At 34.2% G+C, this 14606-nt stretch overlaps 1 protein-coding gene across 4 annotated transcripts in view; it reads left to right on the top strand.

Moving 5' to 3' along the window:
• ATG2B (autophagy related 2B) overlaps window positions 1-14606 on the top strand; it is an 83520-nt gene that overhangs the window by 24385 nt on the left and 44529 nt on the right. For 2 of the 4 annotated variants that reach the window (XR_012416098.1, XM_005562163.4), the window contains exons 7-15: window positions 4979-5075; window positions 5608-5793; window positions 6815-6969; window positions 7061-7166; window positions 7896-8157; window positions 10111-10261; window positions 10987-11079; window positions 11218-11406; window positions 13834-14107. Coding sequence is in view for 3 of the 4 variants with exons in the window: in XM_005562163.4 (XP_005562220.2) it covers window positions 4979-5075; window positions 5608-5793; window positions 6815-6969; window positions 7061-7166; window positions 7896-8157; window positions 10111-10261; window positions 10987-11079; window positions 11218-11406; window positions 13834-14107 (1513 nt within the window). In the remaining variant the exon portion in view is untranslated. The remainder of the gene's footprint in view (window positions 1-4978; window positions 5076-5607; window positions 5794-6814; window positions 6970-7060; window positions 7167-7895; window positions 8158-10110; window positions 10262-10986; window positions 11080-11217; window positions 11407-13833; window positions 14108-14606) is intronic. The other 2 variants (XM_005562164.5, XM_005562166.5) reach the window with 2 other exon arrangements.

Raw genomic sequence — 14606 nt, 5'->3', positions numbered from 1 at the left:
TTATTTTGTTTCTTTTTATGGCTGAGTAGTATTTCACTGTGTGTGTGTATGTGTATACATATATGTACACATATATTTGTGTGTGGTGTATATATATATATATGTGGTGTGTATATGTAAGTGGTGTGTATATATATTGTGTATATATGTACGTGGTGTGTATATATAGTGTATATATGTGTATATATGTGTATACGTGTGCACACAACGCACACACACACACTGTGGAATTGCTGGCTGGAATGGTAGATCTACTTTTAGTTCTTTAAGGTATTTCCATACCGCTTTCCATAGTAGTTGTACTAGTTTACATTCCTACCAGCAGTGTAACAGTGTTCCTTTTTTATGACATCCATCCCAACATCTATTGTTTTTTGACTTTTAAATTATGGCCGTTCTTGCAGGAGTAAGGTGGTATCTCATTGTGTTTTTAATTTGCATTTTCCTGATGATTAGTGATGTTGAGCATTTTTTCATGGTTGTTGGCTGTTCAAGTATCTTCTTTGAGAAATATATAATCATGTCCCTTGCCAGCTTTTGGATGGGATAATTTTTTCTTGCTGATTTGTTTGAACTCCTTGTAGATTCTGGATATTAGTCCTTTGCGGGACACATAGTTTACATATATTTTCTCCTACTCTGTAGGTTGTCTGTGTAGTCTGCCGATTATTTCTTTTGCTGTGCAGAAGCTTTTTAATTTAATCAGGTCCCATTTATTTTTGTTTTTGTTGCATTCATTTTTGGGGTCTTAGTCATGAATTTTTTGTCTAAGCCAATGTCCAGAAGAGTTTTTCCAGTGTTTTCTTCTAGAATTTTTATGGTTTCAAGTCTTAGGTTTACATCTTTGGTCCATCTTGAGTTGACTTTTGTATAGGGTGAGAGATGAGGATCCAGGTTCATTCTTCTACATGTGGCTTGCCAGTTTTCCCAGCATCATTTATTGAATAGGGGGTCTTTTAAACAATTTATTGTTTTGCATTTGATGAAATTCAGCATCCCTCTATGATAAAAACCCTCAACAAAATAGGCATAGAAGGGACTTACCTCAAAGTAATAAAAGACATATATAACAAACCTACAACCAACATCATACTGAATGGGGAAAAGTTGAAAGCATTCCCCCTAAGAACTGAAACAAGACAAGGATGCCCACTCTCACCACTTCTATTCAACACAGTACTGGAAGTCCTAGCCAGAGCAGTCAGGCAAGAGAAAGAAATAAAGGACATCCAAATTGGAAAAGAGGAAGTCTGACTATAGCTGTTCACTGATGCTGCGATCATATACCTAGACAACCCTGAAGATTCATCCAAAAGGCTCTTAGATCTGATCAATGAATTCAGTAAACTCCCAGGTTACAAAATCAATGTACACGAATCAGTGGCAGTGCTATACAGCAACAATGACCGAGCTAAGAATCAAATCAAGAACTCAGTCCCCTTTACAACAGCTGCAAAATAAATAAATAAATAAAATAAAATACCTAGGCATATACTTAACCAAGGAGCTGAAATCTCTCTACAAGGAAAACTACAAAACACTGCTGAAAGAATAGATGACACAAACAAATGGAAACACATCCCATGCTCATGGATGGAAATAATGCATATTGTGAAAATGACCATACTACCCACAACAATCCACGTATTCAGTGTAATTCAAAATACCGTCATTTTTCACAGAACTAGAAAAAACAACCCTAAAATTCATATGGAACCAGAGAAGAGCCCACACAGCCGAAACAATACTAAACATAAAGAACAAATCTGGAGTTATCACATTACTGGACTTTAAATTATACTACAAGGCTGTAGTTAGCAAAACAGCATGGTGCTGGTATTAAAATAGGCACTTAGTCCAATGGAACAGAATAGAGAACCCAGAAATAAAACCAAATGTGTACAACTAACTGATCTTTGACAAAGCATACAAAAACATATTTTTAGTTTTCTGAGGAACCTTCATACTGTTCTCGATAGTGGTTGTACTAATTTACATTCCCACCAACAGCATATGAGGGTTCTCCTTCTCATAGCTTTGACACTGTATAAAGACACTGTATGAATACAACTGTATTTATGTCTTAGGGAATCATATTGATCAGTCTTATGGAGAACCAGGAAATTTGCATTTACTTAGCTAAAAATGTATTTGTCAAGCATTATTTTCACACCTTGAAAACAAATTTTCTATATAATCTGTATAAAACGTTGTTTTAATTAAGAAGATACCAGGATTTATTCATTTGTTTATGTACTGATCTCCCTAGTTGTAGATGTTCAAGTGACTACCGTATGCCAGCCACTTACCTGTCCAAGTTCTTGGGACAGATGCAAAGATGAGTGGAATACAATCTACCTTGGTAGAAGATACAGTAAGGGTATGGAAATTGCTATGGGGACATGGAAGAGGAAGCCACTAAGTACATGTCAATATACATAAAACGATTTTTCAGAGGATTGAAGTATCTCCGAAATCCCTCCTTGGATTGGAACCTCTGACTAGAGTTGGAGGAGGAGGAAAGTAGAGTGAAGACACACCTATTACTGATTACTCAGGCCCCTTTTGTTTACTGCTCTGTCCTTCTTCAGATGGTGCAAAATCCTTTCACAATATCATAAGGCCCTTTATAAGTAACATGTTGGGATTGTTAGCAGAACAGATAGTCAAAGGGTTATGTAAACTCTACAGGGAATCCTCTGCTGTGATAACATCCTTGGGAAACTAATACTAATAATATGCTTATGTCTCTGGGGAATGCATTTGCCATGTCTGTAAGAAGGAGGAAGCATAATAATAACTTTTTAGTTCTGTTTTGGTTAATTATATATAGTCCTCCATATTTGTATAATTTTATATTTATGTAAACCCAAACTTTTGCACGTGTCGATTTGTACAAATGTCTTTTATAATAAAACATTACGTATGCATTTATACGAATGTATAAATATATGTTACTTTTAGAGTTCTGTATATTAGGTGACAAATGAACATCTGGAAAAATTGCATAGTGGCATTGTGTGCCAGCCAGTATTTAATATTTAGAGGTACTATCTTTTCCTATAGAGTAATTTTTGTATAATGACTTATATATTTGAGTATAACTTGTTTTTATTTAATGCAAATGATGCTAAGTGGAAAAAGACAAATTCTGGATTTTAGTATTGAGGAACATAGATCTCATAAAATGTAGTGTAGATAAGGATGGCATTAATTAGGGGTGCTGAAAACGTCAGATCTTTAATCTGTTTCTGATGTACGTTAGACTTAACTCTTTCAACTGCAGATTTGAAATATTATGAAACATTTCATTTTTTTTTTTTTAAGTTCTCAGGATAGTATTCCCTTGAGTAGTGTGTAAGTCTGTGTTTCATATATTCGGTTTTAGCCTATGTTTTTAGGAATGCATTTGTGTGAAAATTGGAGACTGCCCATATTGAATTTAGAGATGTTTTGTTTCAGTTACTATGTTACATTGAGTTGAGATTTCTTAGTTATGTTCTTTTATGTTTCCAAAAGAAAGTAATAAGTACTTTGTTCTTTTTATGCCGAACTCAGAATGTACAAATAATGAAATATTTCTATGAAAATTTTAGTTTCAATGAATTAGAAATGAAACTCTTGATTGTCCATTCTAATGAAAGTCAGAGATTGTGCTTTCAGTACAACAATTGTGAAATTATAAAACAATTTTTAAATTTGGCATGTAATTAGAAACACATTTTCTCCTCTCAGCCTTAGGTTGGCTCATGGCTTGGGATGTCAGTAGTCAGGAAGGTGCCCTGTAAAATAAGCTGTCTGTGGGCAGAACAGGGGAGCCATGCCATTGGAAGGAGTGAGGGCCTTCCCTCCAGGTCAGCCTAGCTGAAAATCCAGGTCTGGATCTGCTACATGGCCTTGTGCAATTCACTGAATCTTTGTCAGCTAATTTCTTCACCTGTAAAACAGGAACAGAAATGAGAATTAGAGGAAATGTATATAAAAGCACTTAGCATGGTACCCCAATGCTAAAAAACAAAATGTGATAATAATGATTAATTTTACTGGGTAATGTCTTCTTAGGTCATAGAAATTTCTCAATCATTATGTAGTTTATTTATTTATTTATTTTTTAGAATCAGAAGGAATCCCTTTTCCTCCTGGGGAAGAAGTGATTTTCTAGATATGAGTGTTTTGTTAATTCTATTATTTTTCAGTTGCAAATGACATAAAAATAATAGGAGTCAGTGTTAACAGGAGGCGAATGAAAAGTAAGGCAAGGATATTCTGCTTTTTAGAATGTGATATAGACAATAGAGTAATTGCTTTTGTCAGAGTATTCAGGAATCATCAGGAGAGTGGGATGGAGCTTTTATTTCTAGATGGAAAAGTGGGCAAAGAGTTGGAAAAGAGAAAGGAAGTCTACATAAGCACCATCTTCTATCCACATTTCTGTACTGGCTTCCCCTTACATGCAGAGCAGGCTTTGTGGACCACAGGAGGTACTGGGAGGGCACAGTGTTGGTGGAGAAGGTCCTTACGTGCTCTGCTAGAGTATGATTGATAGCGTACTTAAGAAAGCCAACTTTATTTGTTGTTGATGTGAATCAGACTTTAAGGATTATGATTTTAGTCTTTTGAAAGTCAACGAATACTGTACTATTGCTACCTTAATATTCATCCTTGGAGACTATGTCTTAAGTCCTCCTCAAATACTTTAAGTACTCAGAAGACTTGAAGAGACAAAAAGTATAACATTGGACTTGTCAGCATGGAATTTCTCAGGAGGATTTTTCCTTTTGGAACAATAGTTTGGTGGCCTCTAAATCTTTTCATTTAGATGGTGTGAATTAGTAGAGAGAATCTCAGATGAAGGACTCCAAGACTAAAGACTCAGTATTCATCTCAGTTCACTAAAATATACTGACCTTTATGGTGATAAGGTGTTATAAAGAATACTCCTCCTGAATAGTTTTGTTTTGTTTTTTTTTCCCTTAAGTTGGATATTGATGGACAGATAGACTCTATTCATCTACTCCTGTCACCGAGACAGGTGCACTTGCTTTTGGATATGTTGGCGGCTATTGCTGGACCAGGCAAGTATAATTCTGTTATTATATATACTTGTTACTTTTTTAAATTTTAAAAAACTTTAAAATATGTAATGTATGTACATGTAGGAAAGTCTCTTATTTTTGATATGTGAATTGAAAGACGCAAATAAGAATCTTAAGTAGTTAAATTTGATTGGGTATTTTGAATTGTGTTACCGTGGAACATATTCACATTCAGATTATGTGTGTCACATTCTTAACTTTTCTAAAATTGTTCTGAGTTCTTTGGTTGGGGATAGTACTTCATACAACCAAGAAAGTATAATTCTTGAACACAGTAAGTGGTGCACATTTTAAAATATTTTCAATGGCTTCTATCTATCAGAGATAAGATTTTGGGATTCCTGACTAGTTGCTTAAAGCTATTGCTTAGAGCTCTGACTCATTAAATAGCAGTAGTTTTGCACTGTGGTGTTCAGGTCCCATTGTTGTTCCATAAATGGGTTTTGGGAAAGAAATGCTTAATTAACTCCAAATTTAATTACTGTTTTGGTTTCCTTTTGTATGCTTGTAGAAAATTCTAGCAAAATAGGGTTAGCTAATAAAGATAGGAAAAATCGACCCATGCAGCAGGAAGACGAGTATCGAATTCAGATGGAATTAAACCGGTATTATTTGAGAAAAGATTCCCTCTCTGTGGGTGTATCTTCAGAGCAAAGCTTTTATGAGACAGAAACAGCTCGTACACCTTCTAGCCGTGGTAAGCAACTCAAACAGTTGACACCAGAATCATATATTATAATCATGGATACAATTACACTTAATTTTGGCTGCTGTGAACAGAAGTTTAGGAATGAAAGAACAAAAATATCCACATTGTAAGAAATCCACAACTTTTCATAATTAATCACAACATTATAGTAATGCACCAGCACATAGGTGCTCTAGTATATTTTTTTGATTTTGATTGTATAGTTTTGTTTTGTAAATGATTTAGTCTAAGGAAAACCAATTTACAAAAATGTAAATTTGTGTGAAAAAGTAGGTAGCTATATATTTTGTCAAATTATTATGTGCTCATGTAATGATTTATAGATTAAGAAACTACTAAACTACTAAAGTTTGATAAGGAAACTTTCCTTTCTTGATCTTTCCATCAGTTATATGTAAATAATAATCTCTACCCAGCTTACTTTACATTTATAGGTGTTTCACAATGTATAAGTGCTAATAACATAAATAATATGAATCAATTTAAGTATGGAATGCTGGACAAAATGAGAAATCAAAGCCTGCTAAAAAAATTTTGGCCATAATAAACTTCATTTGCATGAGGGTAAAACAATCCCAAAAGAAGGAACTGAAATGTAAATGGAATTCCGAGTAATGTTTTTGGCTCTGAGTAAAAGAAGTAACTGTATCCAGATGAAACTAGAGGTTGCGATATATTTATACTATTTTAAAATCTGATTTTAATTCCTAAACTGGCATATCACATTAAAAATATACCAAGTAATACTACATTTATATATTTAAAACGAAAGAAAACATATTCATCAGTGGGATAGCTTCCTTTTTCATTAATTTATATTGAGTTTTTACTATGCCATTAATATTTTGGATTCAAATAAATTACTCCACTGGAAGTAACATAAAATTTGGGACATCGCTATATCTCACATAATCTGAAGGAAGAGGATTGTATTAACGTATATTAACTTACTTAAAAGACTTGAATTGGTGAGATTACAATACAAGTGACATAGTTTAATTCTCTCTAGAAGAAGAAGTATTCTTCTCCATGGCTGATATGGACATGTCTCATAGTCTCTCTTCTCTTCCACCCCTTGGGGACCCCCCAAACATGGACCTTGAGTTATCATTAACTAGTACATATACAAATACCCCAGCAGGATCTCCATTAAGTGCTACTGTGGTAAAGTATTACTTAATTTTTCTTCTGGTCTTGAAAAGTTGCTTCTAAAATTCTACACTTCATTCATGTGCTTTAAAAAAATCTTTTATAGCTTCAGCCCACTTGGGGAGAGTTCCTTGATCATCATAAAGAACAGCCAGTAAGAGGGTCAACATTTCCATCCAACCTAGTTCACCCAACATCTTTACAGAAGACATGTAAGTAAAAATAGACATTTGTTGTTAGTTTCTGCTGGAATTTTTAAAATGCCATTCTACTGGTGCTTTTCTTTCTTTTTTTTTTTTCTTTTTTCTTTTTTTTTTCTGGTCTTGGCCATTTACAAAGTTGAGAAAGCAAAAATGAACCATTGTTAAACAATTCACTGTGAAGTGTTTTAGAATAATTGCTCATTTATTGTATTCTTTGTGTATTTAAATACTTAAATATTTTTAGTTAAAACTACACTGTTAAGTTTCATATTATTATTGCAGTTTAGGACCCTCAATCAATCATGTGATTTTTGTTTCACTGTTTACATTTTCCTTGAAAGAGAACCTCAGGTTTCTTTTCTGCCAAATTTAATTGATATACACCCAAGGCTTAAAGGAAAATTTGGCCAAATTTAGTTGATATACACCCAAGGCTTAAAGGAAAATTTGGTGAGCATACTGGAAAATCTTGAGTTTTCCAGTATGTTTTTATTAATGTAAAAGCTTGATTTGTACATTTACTGTTGTCATGTACTCTTGTACTTCAGTACAAAAATCTTAGATATAAGATGCAGCAAGATAGCAGTTGGTTTTACTTACATTAATTGTTTAATATCATTCAAACTGTTGTATGGTCATCTTTTTTAAAGCTAATAAATGAGTATATGTTTTATAATTTTGATATAATAGTTTTATGTGTTAAATTTTATGTATATAATTTTAATACTTGTATTTCAGCTCTCCCATCTAGATCTGTTTCAGTGGATGAATCCAGGCCTGAACTTATTTTTAGACTAGCTGTGGGAACTTTTTCAATCTCTGTGCTTCACATTGATCCTTTATCTCCACCTGAAACGTCATTGAACCTTAATCCATTGACACCTATGGCAGTAGCTTTCTTTACTTGTATAGAAAAGATTGATCCAGCAAGGTTTTCAACAGAAGATTTTAAGTCTTTCCGAGCAGTGTTTGCAGAAGCTTGCTCACATGATCACCTTAGGTAAACTCTCACATATGTGTTAATAATCCTTTAAACTTCCACACATGTGCTAATGATCCTTGAAAAAGAACCACATGTGGACTTTTGTATCTGCCTATCTGCATTTGTTTTTCTAATTCACACTTTATTTGTAAATGAATGGAATGAGTGAAGTTTTCTTGCAATGCTGCAAAGATGTTTATTGTAGAATCTTTCATTCAGGTTATTTGGCATGCGAAATAACAGATCTAGATAACAGGAGTTTTCTAAGTGATCTCTTTAGCACCCTGCCCAGCTCTTGTCAACTTTTTTTTAACCACATTCTGCCATCATCCCTACTGACACCATTGCAATTGTGAAAACAGTTTTTATTATCACTGGCATTAGCAGAGATGGCAATGGTGATGAAAAATAAAAAAATACTGTTGGAACTGATCCATATGCCACTGGCCATAGGGTGGGAAACATTACCAAGGCTGATAGTGAACTTGAATGCTACGTTTCAACTTCTGCTTAAGAAAAATCAAAGCTATCCAAATAGCCAGTGAGTGATCCTTTCATGGATTGAGTCAATAGATGAAGAGATAATTGAATTTGTAATATAGTTTTTTTTGTTTGTTTGTTTTATTGTTTTTTGTTTTGAGACAGAATCTCACTCCATCGCCCAGGCTGGAGTGCAGTGGCACAATCTTGGCTCACTGCAACTTCTGCCTGTCAGGTTCAAGCTATTCTGCTGGCTCAGCCTCCCGAGTAGCTGGATAGTTTTTGTATTTTAGTGGAGATAGGGTTTTACCATCTCTATTAAGACTCACCCTGTTGGCCAGGCTGATCTCGAACTCCTGACCTCAAGTGATCCACCTGCCTTGGCCTCCCAAAGTGCTGGGATTACAGGCGTGAGCCGCCGCGCCTGGCCTTTAGTATTGTTAATGAGCAAACTCTGTTTATTTTAATGTGAAGGTGATCTATAAATTGTTGAATGATGTCTTATACAGTGGTTTAAACGTATCATATATATTAGTATTTTTAAAAAATACTTTGGGCTTTTATTTAATCTTTTTAACTTTTTTTAAGTATGAAAATTGATATGAAAAGTAGTGTTACACCTAATACAAGAAAAACTTTACAGTTTAGGATTACAGTATTTGTAATCAAACTGTAAAAACATTTTGTTTTCTTCTACCCCTTCTTTTTTTTTCTTTTTTTTTTTTTTTGAGACAGTCTTTTGCCCTGTTGTCCAGGCTAGAGTATAGTGGTGTAGTCTCAGTTCACTGCAACCTCTGCCTCCTGGGTTCAAGCGATTCTCGTGCCTCAACCTCCTAAGTAGCGGGACTGCAGGCATGCAACCCACCCCCAGCTAATTCTTGTATTTTTAATAGAGACAGGGTTTCACCATATTGGCCAGGCTGGTCTCGAACTCCTGACCTTAGGTGATCCGCCCACCTTGGCCTCCTAAAGTGCTGGGATTACAGGCATGAGCCAGTGTGCCTGGACTTTTTTTTTTCCCCCCCATTTTTGACAAGGTTTCAAATATCTGCCAGTAGGAAAATATAACAAAAGCAACAGAAAATAGAGGTAGACCTCATTTGGGCCTCACTGACTAAAGTTTTTGAAATATTGCGTGATGTTTTTAGGTAACTTTAAGAAACTATTTTATATATTTTACAGATCTGAAAGATTTTATCTTTGCAATGTAAATTTTTAATTGTGGAAGAGGAAGGGCAGTGTTGAGAAATAAATAGATCCTGAAAAATCTTCAATCAACAGAACTGATTTTTTATCTTAAGGAAAGGGAAATTTGAAGCAATCTTTCTGGTTAATTTCCTTAGGAGTATTAATTATTGATAACAACTTGAACTTGTCAGACTAGGTGGATAATTGTTAGATGTTAACACTTTGTTCTATTCTTTGTCTACTTGCACATTGTTTAATCTAGAAGTATATGAATAATCTTAAATGGTGCATTTTTTATAATAGATTTATAGGTACTGGCATTAAAGTATCCTATGAACAAAGACAAAGATCAGCTTCCCGATATTTTAGTACTGATATGTCCATTGGGCAAATGGAATTTTTGGAGTGCCTATTTCCAACTGATTTTCATTCTGTTCCTCCTCACTATACAGAGGTAAATGTTGAATACTTTTTCTTTAAGATTATTTTTTAAATCTATCTTGCTTTTTAATAATTGTATGAGTCAGTGATTTTCTTTAAAAATGTATAGAAAGTCATATAGGAGGAATATTGTCATTTTCTTTTTGTGTTTGTGTTCTATTGAAACATTTTTAAGAATGTCACTCAGCATCGTTATAAGGATCTGTTAGAATTTTAGAGTTGACTTGTTTAGGAGTGACAGGTGGGTTATGAGAGAAATGACTTCATTTCACTCATGTTCAAAGCACTCTTCATTTCAGAAGAATTTGATTATTGAACAAATAGTTATTGAATGTCTGCTGTGTGCTAAGCACTGTTCAAGACAAGTTAAATGTTTTGTGTTCATTTACCATTATTCTGATATTTTCCCTAATGTAAAAGTGTGACCTAAAGAAACTTTAGAAAACTGTCAAAGTTACATTCATTGCTGTTACTTTGACGCTATACTGTTTTATTTCAACAACACTTTGTTGGAAATGAATTTATTTGAATCCTCGCTTACATTTTACCATGAGATATCACAGGAGTTAACTAACTTGTCTAAGGTTCACATTGCTAATAAGTGACAAAAATGAAACTTAAAACCAGATTTCTGACTTCAAAAAGCCTTTCTCACTATTATATGGGCACCTCTGTAAATTCATGTGATTAATTGTAGGTTAATCTTACCTTTAATTTATCTTCGTCTTTGCTTTTAAGCTTTTAACGTTCCATTCCAAAGAAGAAACTGGTTCCCATTCCCCTGTGTGTCTTCAGCTTCATTATAAGCATTCTGAGAATAGAGGGCCCCAGGTAAGAGATCTTTTTCTATAGTTGCCACCTGTAAATTTTCATCTGATATATATTTTGTCACAATTAAAGATTTTAACCCAATTTTATAGTAGTTTTTAGTGATTGGATTAATGCCCTTTTTTTTTTTTTTTTTTAAAGGGTAATCAAGCAAGACTTAGTTCAGTTCCTCAGAGGGCAGAATTGCAAATTAAATTAAATCCAGTGTGTTGTGAGCTGGATATCAGTATTGTGGACAGGTTAAATTCCTTGCTTCAACCACAGAAACTTGCCACAGTAGAGATGATGGCATCCCACATGTATACTTCATATAATAAGCATATTAGTCTGGTAAGTATTCAAAAGCTGCAAATACTAATCATAATTATGGTTAGCTAATAGGGTTATTGAGATAATTTCTGAACTTAAGTATTTTTAATAGATTAAACAGTATATATTGTTAAAACAGCATTATTTGTAATAATAAAAAAAGGAGACATCTGTTATGTCTTGATAGTAGACTAGCTAAATAAGTTTTGATATACACTGAATGAAATGTCATGTGGTCATTTAAAATGATGGTTATGGCCGGGTGTGGCGGCTCACGCCTGTAATCCCAACACTTTGGGAGGCTGAGGTGGGAGGATCACTTGAGGCCAGTTTGAGACCAGCCTGGCCAACATGGCGAAACTCTGTCTCTACTAAAAATACAAAAATTAGCCGGGCATGATGGCACCCATCTGTAATCTCAACTACTCAGGAGGCTGAGGCATGAGAATAGCTTGAACCCAGGAGGCGGAGGTTGCAGTGAGATCACATCACTGTGCTTCAGCCTGGGTGACAGAGTGAGACTCTGTCTCAAAAAAAAAAAAAAAAAAAAAAGAAATAAAATGATGGTTATGAAGATGGTATAGCAACATGAAGAAGGCTCATCAAGAAGGATTAAATGAAAAAGTAGAATATATTGCTTTATGTAAACTTGTCACACCTGTGTAAATAAAATTGATGTATAGAAAAAGAATGCCTGGAAATATGCCAGTCAGTAGCATTGCTTATGTTACAGTGGAATTAGGTTTTCGTTACTTTTCCATGTCTATCTGAATTTTTATAAGCTGTGATTATAACGTCTTCATAAAATTTTATCTATTTATATATTTGATAAATGACTTGAACTACCTAAAACATGTAGCCCAAACAATATGGGATATACTTTTGAAAATAATCTATTGAACATCACATTATATCACTTTTACTTGGATCTGGTGCCTGGGGTCTTTTCTCAGCAAATTAAGTCAGTCAGGTTTGCAAGAAGTCTATTAGGAATTTTGGGGCCAGAGGACCAGGATCAGATGGAGACAACCTTTGTTAAAAAGAAAATGAAAAAGATATTTTATTTTTCTACTTCTTTGCTTTTCTCTTAGTATTGAGTATTCACATCAAATTAGCATTCTTTATTATTATTATTATTATTGTGACAAAAATCTGTTGCCCAGGCTGCAGTGCTGTGGTATGGTATCGGCTCACTTCAGCCTTGACCCCCTTGGCTTAAGCGATCCTTCTACCTCAGCCCCCCAAATAGTTGGGGCTACATGCATGTGCCACCCAGTTAAGTTTTTGTTTTTTGTCTCCCTATGTTGCTCAGGCTGGGCATTCTTTATTTGTTACTGTTATCAATTGCTAGTTATTTTAGTTTCTGTGGGGTAGTCTCTGTATTAGCTGTTAACTATATATGCAATCGGATGATGGTTTAATCTGTTGGGTTATTTTTGCCTGAGAGTGGTGGTTAATATTATCAAATCAAGTGGGGAAGAGTTAGAATAGATTTGTTAAAAATCCAAGTCTAGATGGGTGTGGTGGCTTGCACCCATAGTCCCAGCAACTCAGGAGGCTGAGGCAGGAGGATTGCTTGAGCCCAGGAGTTTGAGACCAGCTGGGTGATACAGCAAGACCTGTTTTAAAGAAAACAAACACAAGATTTGTACGTCTAGCATATGAAGGGAATTTTCTAATCATGGAGGTTAGAAATGGATTGAAGAAACTGAGGAGTATTACAAGCTAGAGTGGAATAAAGCTTTTTAAGTTTCAATATATTTTAGAGAAAAAATAGAAATAGATTTCTTTTTGAATGGCATGTTCTTTGACCCTTCTATTGTAAGGTGGCTTTGGGTAAATGGTGCATATATCTTGGTCTCATAGAGCCATTTGATGAGCTCATGCCCTTGGATTGGATAGGAGCTCAGGGTGCATCATTTAGTGAATATTTATTTAGAACCTGTGACGTGCCAGCCTCTGGGTTTTATCTTAGAAGTACAAAGTTGAGTCAGAGATTGTATTTGGCATAATTCATCTGATTTCACATTGAGTCTTTAAAGTCATATATTAGTAGAAAAGTCTTTCAAACTGAATGTTGGACACTATAGTGATTTTAACCATATTGAATTTGTTGGTAGGCTAATTTACACAGTATTTATAAATTTATAGTAAGATAAATATTAATCTGTAGTGCCTTTGTCTTCACTTTGGCTCAGTTTTTAATTTGATTTTTTATTTCAGAGTTTAACTTTTGCCAGTAGTTTTCACTTTTGCCAATAGTTGTTGCATTATAAATTTGTTTTTACACTAAATTAATATGGTAGTGGTTAATTTGAATTGACTTTTAATGCATTATACCAAATGGGGAGATAGTGATTATATATATTGTAATGTTGAATACTGTGTCATTTATGTTCATGTACTTAATTTAATATTTTGGCTTATTTTTGATGTTTTGTGTTTTAGCACAAGGCTTTCACTGAAGTGTTTTTAGATGATTCACATAGTCCTGCAAATTGTCGAATATCAGTGCAAGTTGCCACACCAGCATTAAACCTTTCTGTTCGCTTCCCAATACCTGATCTTCGATCCGATCAAGAAAGGGGACCATGGTTTAAGAAGTCACTTCAGAAGGAGATCCTTTATTTAGCCTTCACAGATCTAGAATTTAAGACTGAATTTATAGGAGGATCAACCCCAGAACAAATTAAATTGGAACTTACCTTTAGAGAACTAATTGGTAAGATTGAATGTGTCTGTAAAAGAACCATACTAGATAACAAACAACTGCTACTGAAACTTACATCACAAAAGTATCTGACAGCCCCAAAATATAGTAAAATTAAAGCACATTATGTTAAATCAAGAGCAACAATGTCTTTCTAGTATTGTATACAAATATATGATATAGGTAATTTTTAAAAAACTAAGGATGATGATTCATTCACTTTGTTAAAATTCCTGTTTACTGCAGGAGAATATAGTACTTTAGCCTACATTTTTATTATCACCTCTCATTTATTTATTGTAGGACTGATAACAGAACTTGTTGAGTGTCACTGTATGTTAGATATTATGCTAAGCACTTGATACACATTGTCTTGTTTTTTTTTAGTCATCGTAATCACCATATGTTTATTTTTCCAGTTATTTTTATAATTTAATAGATGAGACAGTCTGTGGACTTAGAAGCAAGTATCTACCAAGATCATGTTGTAGTCAATGGCAGAATCAAGATT

This window comes from Macaca fascicularis, chromosome 7 (genome assembly GCF_037993035.2).
Source record: "Macaca fascicularis isolate 582-1 chromosome 7, T2T-MFA8v1.1".
Taxonomy (NCBI): domain Eukaryota; kingdom Metazoa; phylum Chordata; class Mammalia; order Primates; family Cercopithecidae; genus Macaca; species Macaca fascicularis.
The sequence above is the reverse complement of the archived record's forward strand: the minus strand, read 5'-3'. Positions and strand labels throughout refer to the sequence as shown.